Source organism: Kogia breviceps, chromosome 1 (genome assembly GCF_026419965.1).
Source record: "Kogia breviceps isolate mKogBre1 chromosome 1, mKogBre1 haplotype 1, whole genome shotgun sequence".
In the NCBI taxonomy this organism is placed as follows: Eukaryota; Metazoa; Chordata; class Mammalia; order Artiodactyla; family Physeteridae; genus Kogia; species Kogia breviceps.
Window position 1 is genome coordinate 173,317,543 of NC_081310.1, and position 11,427 is coordinate 173,328,969.

The 11,427-nt window shown below is 50.5% G+C and overlaps 1 protein-coding gene across 1 annotated transcript; it reads left to right on the forward strand.

Annotated features, from left to right (window-relative positions):
- The first annotated feature begins 850 nt into the window (after positions 1-850).
- MRPS15 (mitochondrial ribosomal protein S15) lies at positions 851-7,017 on the forward strand. The gene is made up of 8 exons (XM_059047270.2): positions 851-1,082; positions 1,385-1,429; positions 2,351-2,426; positions 3,222-3,270; positions 3,751-3,835; positions 5,123-5,181; positions 6,424-6,615; positions 6,868-7,017. The coding sequence occupies exons 1-8, from the start codon at positions 866-868 to the stop codon at positions 7,003-7,005; spliced, it is 861 nt and encodes a 286-aa protein (XP_058903253.1). The 5' UTR covers positions 851-865; the 3' UTR covers positions 7,006-7,017.
- The last annotated feature ends 4,410 nt before the right edge of the window (positions 7,018-11,427 follow it).

Here is an 11,427-nt window from a genome sequence, read left to right on the forward strand (position 1 = left end):
GTTACAGGTATTCTAAAGTAAATGCTCTAAGAAAAAATTAAGATTTATCTTTCCTACAGTTACAGGTATTCTAAAGTAAATGCTCTAAGAAAAAATTAAGATTTATCTTTCCTACAGTTACAGGTATTCTAAAGTAAATGCTCTAAGAAAAAATTAAGATTTATCTTTCCTACTTTTAATTGGCATTTGTCGTTACACCCCTCATTTCACAAATATCAAAGCTAGTATTTCTTGAATACTTACTATATTCCGGGTGCTTTGCAGACAACTGCCTCAGTTAATCCTCTAACAACCTAAAAGATAGATACTGTTATTACCACTCCCATTTCATGGTTGAGTAAGCACACTGTGGCCCAGAAAGGTTGAGTGACTTGCACACAGAATCACACAGCCGGTAAACAGCTGAGCTAGGATTCCAGCCCAGGGCTGTCCAAAATCAGCGACCTTAATCACCACGCTGCAACACTGCCAGAGAAGAGGCTGAAACCTAGTAGTTCTTACAGGGGTCCATTCTGCACTCTGGAGGGAGAGGGGGTGGAAATACTAGGTTGGGGGAAGAAGACACGACAGGGCCCAGGGAAGCCCCCAAGATAATCGGGGCCCAAGGTCAGGAACATGGAGTAGGATTAAGGGCGGGAGACATGCTCAAGAAAACGTGGCATCTTAGAGTTTATACAGCACCGCACGCCACTAACGATGTCAGGCAACGACTAAGCTCCCTGAATCTCGTGCTACAGCTAACCAGACCTCTCCCCTCGACCCAACTTCGCGTCATCACTGAGTCCGGCCTGCCAATCCATCATCTCGGTCCTCATCTGCTCATCCGGTCTCGCAACTGCACTCGATTGGTCGAGCCTGAGCCAACATGGCGGCGCCCTATAACCAAGTCCGTACCGCGAAGGCGACGGCGGCCGTGGGGCGGGTCCCTCGGGGGTCAGAAGCCACTATGCTGAGGGCGGTGTGGAGAGCGCTGAGTTCGATTGGGACCCAGGCAGTAACCCAGGCCCCTGTCCTCGGGCTGCCGGGCGGAGGGTGCGCCAAGCTTCTCTCCGTCCAGCGGGGCCTTCCCTCACGTCCTGGAGGTGAGGAGCTGAGAAGCCGGACAGCGGAAGTAGGGAAATGGGGTTTGGAGGAGATAGAAGATACGCGGGAAGAGGTTATGGGGGAGGGGGGCGGAGTGTAGCGGCAGGAGAAAGAGTGGTGGGTGGGGAAGAAGTAAGGCGCGGTGGGAGAGACATGGGGTATTCGGGGTGCGGAAGAAATGGGACTGTGGTTCTCGCAGAGGGGCCAAGACCTTGGAAGAAGGGTAACGCGAGGGCCATAGACTAGAATCGAGGCTGGACTGTTGACGGAGAATGTTCTCAGCCCCCTCTTTTTTGTGTAGGTCTCATCCTCCGGGCCGCCCGCGGATATGCCACCCAGAAACCAGGTAGGAGCTCTTGGGTGGGATTTGGGGCGGAAGAGAGATTAGATTGCTTGGAAGGCTTGGGGTGGCCAAGGGGACAGAGGTGTCTACGTGGAGCCACTGAGGGGGGAGGGGGGTGCGGGGGACAGGGGTGGGCCGGAGATCCTGCGAAGAAGCCCACGTCCACCTTATGACAAAGCCGTGGGCCTGGAGCCTGCATGAAGGGCAAGAGGAGGGGAGGTGGAGGGTGGGATATAGCGCTTCGTATCCGCCCTTCCGAGGCGGGGGTGGGGGGGGGGGGCTGGTTTCCCATTCCCAGGCAGTCTGCATAGCTGTTCAGATCTCTTACTATATCTTAGTATTATTTAATTAGTACTATCTGCATAGCGGCAGAGCAGGGGCTGACTGGAGGAGACAGATTGATCTCTCCCATGCCTCTCCCTCACCTACAAACACACACCAAGCCTGAGGGGTTCCTGTGATCTCTATTTGGTGTCTACAATTGAGGCATTTTAAAGTTCAGGGTCCCTCCTCAAGCCCCTTATTTCATTCATGCAGTCAGCCAGCGAGCATTAGTTGGGTGTCTATTCTGTGCTGGGCCGCAGACCAGACGTGAGGGATGAAAAGGGAGTCGACCTCAGTCCGGTCACAGGACCACCCCATCCTAGCGGGACGTCTGATAACTGTAGAGCCAGACAGGTGTGGGAGAAGTGCAGGCACAGTACAGGGGCACAGTACAGGGTCTTGGGAAAGGCCGCCTACTCCCAGCATGAAATATCAAGGCAGATGCCCACAGGATCTGCAGAGGAGAAACTGAGCCCGGGGTTACCCAGTGCCTTGCTTGAGACCCTGGATGTCTCTGGCAAAGTTGGTGAGAAGAGCCAAGTCCGGGAGGATGGGCAGTGAGGGTTGACTCTGGGTGTTTTCCATCCCTCCACTTGGCAGTCCAGCCCAGCCATGAAGACGACCCACCCCCTTCTATGCTGCTCAAGGACTACCAGGACATCCCTGGAATTGAGAAGTAAGCAGGAAGAAATCTCTTTGATGAGGCAGGGGGCCCTGGGAGGATTGGCAAGGAGGGGGCTTCGAGGTAGATTCCTGATGCAGCTTGACTATGGAACAGGGCAGAGAACTATAGAAGCCCAGGCACGGTGAGGGTGAGTGGGCAGATGGGGCACACCTGCTTGCCGTTTCTGTGCTCTGGGTAAAGACCCTCTACCATGAGGTACCAAGGAGACACCATGCCTCACAGGTGTTTGTAGAAATCTTTCATCTCTTGATCCTGTGAGGGAAGAAATAGTGTCCCCATTTTGTAGACTATCAGACTGCCCAGTGTCATACAGCTCCTAAGGGGCAGAGCTGGAGTTTGAATCCAGGGCTGAAAGATACCAAAACCGGGATCCTCTGCTCAGCCCCTGTCCTGTGCAATGGGAGCTGGGCAGTCCCTCCAGTCCCTCCCACTGTGCAGTGTGACATGAGAAAGAAACAATGACTGTAGAATTGAAGTGTCTCGAGACAGATTGAACCATATTCCAGCTAAAATGGAAATCCTCTTTTTGCTTTCCCTGTGACAAGCCTGAAACACTTGAGCTGACAGCTCCAATTTTCTGTAGTTATCACATCATTCTATGTTCTCAGCCCAGCAGATCAGATCCGTGCTTACTTTGAATCCCTCACTTCCAGAGAGACTCATGTTGTAAAAGAAATTTTCACTCATCCTTGGTTTTCAAACTAAAATGAAAACGGCATTGCTCCCCTTCCTTCTTCCCACCCCACCCCCCCACACCTGTCTCTCATTGCTGTGGTTTTTCCACAGGGTTGATGAGGTCGTGAAAAAACTCTTATCTTTGGAAATGGCCAACAAGGTGAGTGGCCTTTGCCAAGCCTTGGCCTCTCTCAGTCCTCTCCTCTGAGATTCCCTCCTACCCTGGTAACGCCTCCCAGCCCATGCTTCTCAAGTCACAGCACTTATCCCACTTTCATTCTGTATCCACTGTCAGTACGCCCAGACTGAGCACCTCCAAGGCCAGGACAGTCTTGTTTCCCATTGTACCCTTAGCACCTGACAAACAGTAGGTACTCGATAAAGACCGAATGCCTGAATGAGTGGGCACGGTTTGGGGCCATTCATCCAACATTCTTCTGTCAGTGGCATTGGCCTTGGGCTCACCTAGATGTGAACAGCCATGTGGTTGGCCAGAGGCCATACCCTGATGAGCAGAGTAAAGTCACTCCCTGAGCCTTATGGCCTAGTTGCTATGACTGTGGCCGTGGCCCTGGAGGTATGAGGGCTAGTTCTTACAGGGTGGCAGACCTCACAGATTCTCGGTCTCTGTCTTCAACAGAAAGAGAAGCTAAAAGTCGTGAAACAGCAGTTGATGAACAAGGTCGTGGAAAACCCTAAGGACACCGGCTCCCTGGAAGCTCGAAGTTGGTCGGGGGGCCCTGGGGGAGTCGGGGTGCAGGGGAGTCTGCTAGCTGGTACTTGATCCAGGCCCCTCACCTGCTGATACGCTGGTATTAGATGTGACTTGGTAAAGGGAGAAGGGGGAAGGACCAAGGACAGTGAAAACTGGACTCTATCTGTGATGCTGTAGTCAGCACCCAGGTCCTGCCTCATACCTCTGTATGATCTCAGGCCAAGCTCCTCAGGAACCAAAGCCTCTCTCTCCACTGTGCACCTGAGGTGGTGTGAAAGGGCGTGGGGTCAGGGCCAGCGTTCCTGCTGCACTCTCTGCAGTGCTCCCAGAGCTCAGTGTGTGTACAGTAAGGGCCTGCTGTAGTGACAGCCTCTCCTTGGGGCCACCTTCTGCTTTTGCCTTTGCAATATAGGTTTGAGTTAAACAAGAGGATAGCTGAGGGAAGGATATTCTGGGGCTTTAGGAGATGAGTGGGAGCTGATAATTCTGAAAACTCATTAATGAAAACACAGAGATAAGGATGGCAGCTGGAAGGGAAGAGGCAAGGAGGAGACCCTTGACAGTTTTGGGATCTTAAATTATTGCATTGTTGAGGACCTCCAGGTCAGTATTGAATCATAAACCATGATAGCAGCCATCCCAGACTAATTCCTGAATTTAACAGGAATGCTCTAAAGTTTTACCATTAAGAATGCTAATTTGGGATTTGGGGTTTGGGGATGATACCTTCATAAGATTGAGGAACTTCCCTTCCTTATGCTTTGCTTTCTAAAGGAAAGATAATCCAAAGTCTTTTGAGATCTTGAAGTTCAGAGTGCTCTGGGAGTGACAGAGAGGTGTACAAGAGCTTTGGTGATTGTTATTCCTTGAGGTCTTTTTTTTTTTTAATTTATTTATTTTAATTTATTTTATTTGTTTTATTCTTGGCTGTGTTGGGTCTTCGTTGCTGCGCATGGGCTTTTCTCTGCTTGTGGTGAGAGGGGGCTACTCTTCGTTGCGGTGCGCGGGCTTCTCATTGTGGTGGCTTCCCTCTGTTGCAGAGCACGGGCTCTAGGCATGCGGGCTTCAGTAGTTGTGGCACACAGGCTCAGTAGTTGTGGCGCTCGGGCTTAGTTGGTCCACGGCATGTGGGATCTTCCCGGACCAGGGCTCGAACCCATGTCCCCTGCATTAGCAGGCGGATTCTCAACCACTGCGCCACCAGGGAAGCCCTTCCTTGAGGTCTTAAAACATAACCAAGGTCTGGCTCTTCCTTCCTCTGTGCCGAGCTCTCATCCTCTGTGGTTTGTGGTTTCAGTTGTTGCCTTGACTGTCAAGATCCGCAGTTATGAAGAACACATGCAGAAACATCGAAAGGTAACCCTTGGGCCTCACTCACAGCTAGCTGGGGGAGAGGAGCCTGAGCACTGATGGGCTCTGGGTCCAGAGAAACAGCTTGAGAAGCCAGGTGGCTAGAGCAGCAGAGCACCCACCCCTCAGCTGCGGTGGGAAACACACTTCCCTTCCACCTCCAGGGGTGAAATGGGAGCCTTACAGGACAGTGCTGAGTGTCACTAATGGTCAAGAACACAAACTTCAGAGTAAGGGCACGGCGTGTGGCACACAGTGGACGCTCGAGAAATAGTTGAATGCGTGCATGGAGTCAGATTGCCCCAAGTTCAAATCCCAGCTCTGCCGCTGCCACTTAACTGGCTGTGTGGCCCTGGGGAAGTTACATGTCCAAGCCTCAGTTCTCCTGTCAGATGGGGATCATAATAGTACCCACCGACAGGATTGCAAGGACTGTATGAAGTAATGGCAGCCAACATGACACATATAAAGTATTCAGGCCTCATGCTAAATACATGCATCAGTTCATTTAACCCTTTTACTTGTCTTTGTATCCCATTGTACAGAAGAATGAGCTAGGCTGGCGTAATTAAGTTACCCCTCTAGGCACAGGCACACCACTAGGAAATGACGTGCTAGGACTTGAAACTTGGTGATCTTGCTCCAGGGCCCACATTCTTAACCATTCTGCTGGATCTCAGCACAGTGTCAGACGCAGAGCTGCTATAATTAGGCAACTGCTGGTATTTTTAATGAACACACTGTTGTGAACACAGACTGGCCCAGCTCCACACCTAGCACCTCAGTGTTTCCTGAAGCTAGTTGAGCTGTTCCTTGGAAATCAGAGTTGGAGTATGGAATGCTAGCTCCACTGAGGGAGCAGTGCCTGGCTGAGGGCAGGGGTTTTCCTAAGCCTTCCCTCCTCTCCACCCCAGCTGATAGTTTGCTGAGCTGTGCAGAGGCTGAGTGGGGAAAGAGCATGAGATGTGGAGTCAGACCACTAGACCTGGATTCAAGACCTGACCTAACACAAGGTCCCAACCCAGCAGTTCTAGAACCTTTAATGAATCAGTTAACATCTTTGAGCCTTTATTTTCCCACCTGTAAAATGGGAATAAACAGTAATACTACCTACCTCAGAGTTGCACTAATATTTGCCTAAGATTGTGGGGAAGTTTCATTGCCAGGGTAAAATGACCATCCTTTGTTACTGTGAAGTGGCACACGCTTACTTACATAATAGTCAAAGTAATACCAACTCTCGCACAGGACAAAGCCCACAAGCGCTATCTGCTGATGAGCCTTGACCAGAGGAAAAAGATGCTCAAAAACCTCCGCAAGACCAACTATGCTGTCTTTGAGAAGACATGCAGGGAGCTGGGGATTGAGTACACCTTTCGCCCTCTGTACTACCGAAAAGCCCACCGCCGCTGGGTGACCAAGAAGGCTCTGTGCATTCGGGTACGAGTCGGGACTACTGCTTTGGTTGGCCCCACTCCAGGACCATGGTGGGGAGAGCAGAAGGGAGGGGTTGTCTGTTTCTGAGCAAGGCGTGGAGCTGGCCCCGAGGCTTTGAGGTGGCTCCCAGGGCACAAAGCCCATAGAGAAAGGCTAGGGTGACCATCTGGGGGAGTCACTTCCCACCCCAGATGCTCAAAGTCTGATGTTTTGCATAGCATTACACAGTTTTTTCCTGCCCTCTCTCATCCCCAGGTTTTCCAAGAGGCTCAAAAGCTGAAGAAGCAAAAAAGGGCCTTAAAAGCTGCAGCTGCAGCAGCCCAGAAACAAGGCCAGAAGAACCCAGAGAGCCCTTCCAAAACTGGACCAGAGGCAATCAGAGAAAACCAATAAATGTTAAAATTATGTCTTGCTGCCTTAAAGAATAACAGTAGAGAAGGTGGGGCTCTTAGTGGCCTGAGGACGAGGAAGAATTCATTCCATCTTGCAACTCTGGGGTCCCGGGGGTATCTGAGGCAGAGTCCCTGCCCTCACACGCCACGGGACACATTCTCATAACACACACACACTTACAGAAACAACCCCCTGTCCTCCAGCGGCCGTTCAGTGGAGGCAAGACTGAGCACACAGCAGCACGGAGGAAGCGTGAGGAGGCCAGCATAGGAGCTGCCTTCTAGATGGGGCCGTGTAGGATGAGTGGAAGTTCACCGAGCAGAAGTGGGGAGCGAGGGCATCTGGACAGAAGGGATTGCAGGTGCAGAGGCAAAGAAGTGCACGGGGGCATGCTGCATGCAGAGAGCAGCAGAACTGGACGTACAGCTTGACGGGTAAGCTGAAGCTGGGACATGAGAGGTTTCATATGCTGCTGAGGAGACTGTACACGGGCCTCTACGGAGAGGGGAGACAGTTATGGTTTGAAAACCAAAGGCGTGATGATGGCAACAAGGCTGTTTGATAGTTAAGCGGCCTCAGTGTGGAGGTGGATGGGAGGGGGAGAGATCAGAGCGATTGATTGATTGGGGGGCAGGGGTTTTGGTGTTCAGATTGAGAATCTGGTAAAAGCTACAGGTCCTGTCCCTAAAACTGCACATGTACATAACATTGCTTATAAATTCTGGGGTGTCATGGATAAGCCCTTCCCCACAAAGCCCACCCACTTACACCAAGTTAAGTGCCAAGGCCTTGAAGCCTGAGTATGCTTAGCATGTTTGAAGAATCCAAAGACGGTGTGTCCAAAACTGAGGGAGCAAAGAGAAGAGTAGGAGGTCCGAGAAGCAAGCAGAAACCAGGTTAATATGGAGCTTGTGGGGTGTATTAGTCTGTTCAGGCTGCCATTTTTAAATACCATAAACTGGGACTTCCCTTATGGTCCAGTCATTAAGACTCTGCACTCCCCATTGAACCCAGGGGGCCTGGGTTCAATCCCTGGTCAGGGAACTAGATCCTGCATGCTGCAACTAAGAGCCCGCATGCCACAACTAAAAGATTCAGTGTGCCACAACTAAGCTACAGTGCAGTCAAATAAATAAAATACCATAAGCCAAGTGGCTTATACAACATTTATTTTCTCACAGTTCTGGAGGCTAGGAATTCCAAGATCAAAGTGCTGGTTTGTTTGGTTTCTGATGAGGAATCTCTTCCTGGCTTGCAGATGGCTGCCTCCTGACTATGTCCTCACATGTGGAAGGAGGGAGGGACGGGGAGAGTGAATCTCTTCCTCTTATAAGGGCATTAATCCCATGATGAGGGCTCTACCCTCGCGACCTAATTCTCATGATCTCCTAAAGACCCCCAAATACCATCACATTGAGGGTTAGGGCTTCAACATTTGAATTTGGGAAGGACAAATACCCAGTCCATATCACTATGGGGAAGACCTTAGACTTCATTCTGAGTGAGAAGGGAAGCCAGAATTTATAAGCAATGTTTTGTACGTGTGCAATTTTAGGGACAGGACTTGTAGCTTTTATCAGATTCTCAATGTGAACACCAATACCACTGCCAATGAGGAAAGCAGGAAAGGAAGGAAGGTATGTTAAAGTGATGTCCAAAGAGCAGCTGGAGACAGGTTTGGGAGTTAACGTTTAAAGTGACCCAAGCCATGGTGTGAGTGAAATTGCCCAGGGAGGGAATTGAAACAAAGAAGAAAGGACCATGTCGGGATTGGAAGGATGATCTCTGAGGGCATAGCCTGAGTCAGGAGGAGCAGCTGAGGTTAAGGGGAAGGTGAAGTGAGGGCGGAACAGAGGGCCTGGGATCCTGCAGAATCAGAAGTGAGATGAGAGGGTCAGAACTAAAGATGAGCTGCTCAAATACCACCTCAGGAATAAGAGGGAAGGCCTTTTATGGGGCAGGACTCGAGTATACACAGCTACTTAAGAGTTATTGTGTGGAGGGCCAGGTGCTCACATGTAAGGGCGCTAGTGGAAAGAAGGCAAGAAAAGGAACACGTTCGCACATTCATGGAACAGGCCCTTTGGGAAAGACATTGTTTTAAGTGCTGCGTTAGGCACATTAACTCATTTTATCTTTAAAGCCACCTTTACCTATTTGCCCCCCCTCACCATATTGGCATAATTATCCTCATTTTACCGTGAAAGAATTAAGGCTCAGAGAGGTTAGGTAATTTGTCCAAATTCACACAGCTGGTTAAGGGCAGGCAAGGATTCAAACCCACATCTGTCTTGACTCCAAAGCCCATGTTCTGTTCTTTTTTCTTTTCCTTTCCCGGATGTGCAGGCTCAGCGGCCATGGCTCACGGGCCCAGCCGCTCCGCAGCATGTGGGATCCTCCCGGACCGGGGCACGAACCCGTGTCCCCTGCATCAGCAGGCGGACTCTCAACCGCTGTGCCACCAGGGAAGCCCTCTGTTCATTATTATAACACAGCCTAGGGCAAAAAGTGGTCTGAGAAGCTCTGGTAATTACACTGTAGCAAACTCAAAAGCCTTTAGCAACCAGGCAGATAGCATAATGCATGAAGTTCAGGTGTAAGATAACGATGCTAAGCTGCTTGTTACATTCCCATCCTACTTATATTCCCTTTTGTGCACAGACCAGGCAAGATCAAATCAAAGCCTTGGGCTGCCGGCTTTCAACTACTGTATAGTATCCAATGCTGAGATATCAGTTAAGGACCAAAAAGTCTTCATGGTGAAGCAGTTTCAGTAGAGTGGAGGGAGCTGAGTCCAGTGGTACTGAGGTGGGGAATGAGGATGTTATGGAAATTCAGGTTGTGAGTGTAGACTACTTTTTTTTTTAATTTAATTTTATTTTTTGTTTGCGTTGGGTCTTCATTGCTGCGTGCGTGCAGACATTCTCTAGTTGCAGAGAGTGGGGGCTAATCTTTGTTGCGGTGCACGGGCTTCTCATTGCAGTGGCTTCTCGTTGCGGAGTACGGGCTCTAGGCACACGGGCTTCAGTAGTTGTGGCATGCGGGCTCAGTAGTTGTGGCACGCAGGCAATAGAGCGCAGGCTCAGTAGTTGTGGCGCATGGGCTTAGTTGCTCTATGGCATGTGGAGCAACACCAGGGCTCAAAACCGTGTCTCGAACCCGTGTCTCCTGCATTGACAGGCGGATTCTTAACCACTGCGCCACCAGGGAAGTCCCTAGAATACTTTTTTTTTTTTCTGCGGTACGTGGGCCTCTCACTGTTGTGGCTTCTACTGTTGCGGGGCGCAGGCTCCGGACGCACACGCTCAGCAGCTATGGCTCACGGGCCTAGCCGCTCCGCGGCATGTGGGATCTTTCCGAACCGGGGCACGAACCCATGTCCCCTACATTGTCAGGCGGACTCTCAACCACTGCACCACCAGGGAAGCCCCACTACTCTTTTTAAAACTCGGCTTTGGGCTTCCCTGATGGCGCAGTGGTGGAGAATCTGCCTGTCAGTGCAGGAGACACGGGTTCGAGCCCTGGTCCGGGAAGATCCCACAGGCCACGGAGCAACTAAGCCCGTGCACGCTGAGCCTGCGCTCTAGAGCCCACATGCCGCAACTACTGAGCCCATGTACCACAACTGCTGAAGCCCATGCGCCTAGAACCCATGCTCCACAACAAGAGAAGCCGCCACAATGAGAAGCCCATGCACCGCAACTAGAGTAAAGCCCGTGCACAGCAACGAAGACCCAATGCAGCCAAAAATAATTATTTTTTAAAAAAAAAACCTCGGCTTTAAAAGGAAGGAACGTAGACTCGAGAAGGTGTGGGAAGGACTTGAGCTTGGTATATGTTAAGGGAAGACCTTCCAGTGGTGGATGTGGTTATGAGGAAGAGGAGGTGATGCTCCAAAGTAGGGATTACGCAAATGAGCTGACTTCAGCTGGATTGGGGGTTTATTAAGGCAGTGCATAAGAAGTCTCTGGAAAGGCAGTTAGAGCCAGAGTGGACAGCCTTGAATGCCATGCAAAGGCATTTCACCTGTGATCTGCCAAACAGTAGAGAGCCACTGAAGGGATGTCATACTGAAAGTGGTGTCTTCTGAAATTTGGCCTAGCAGCCAGGCCCGTGGAGAAGAAAAGAGAGCAATCAATATGGAGAAACAGTAATGCAGATAGAAAGTAATGAAGAGGTAAATTTGAGAAAGATTTTGGTGGAAAAAGCAGAATTGGTGACATAAGAGGACCAGGGGGAGGAAGTTGGAAACCAAGGCTAAGGTTTCAAGTCTCATTGGCTGGAGGGGAAGATGATGAGTTGGTCATAGAAGTATTGAAATTTACAGAAATGGTTGCTCATCAAAGTAAAAATGTGCAACAGCTGATGAGAAGGTGATCCTGGAGCTCAAGATGGGGGTGAAGTATGTGGTCACTGACCTCA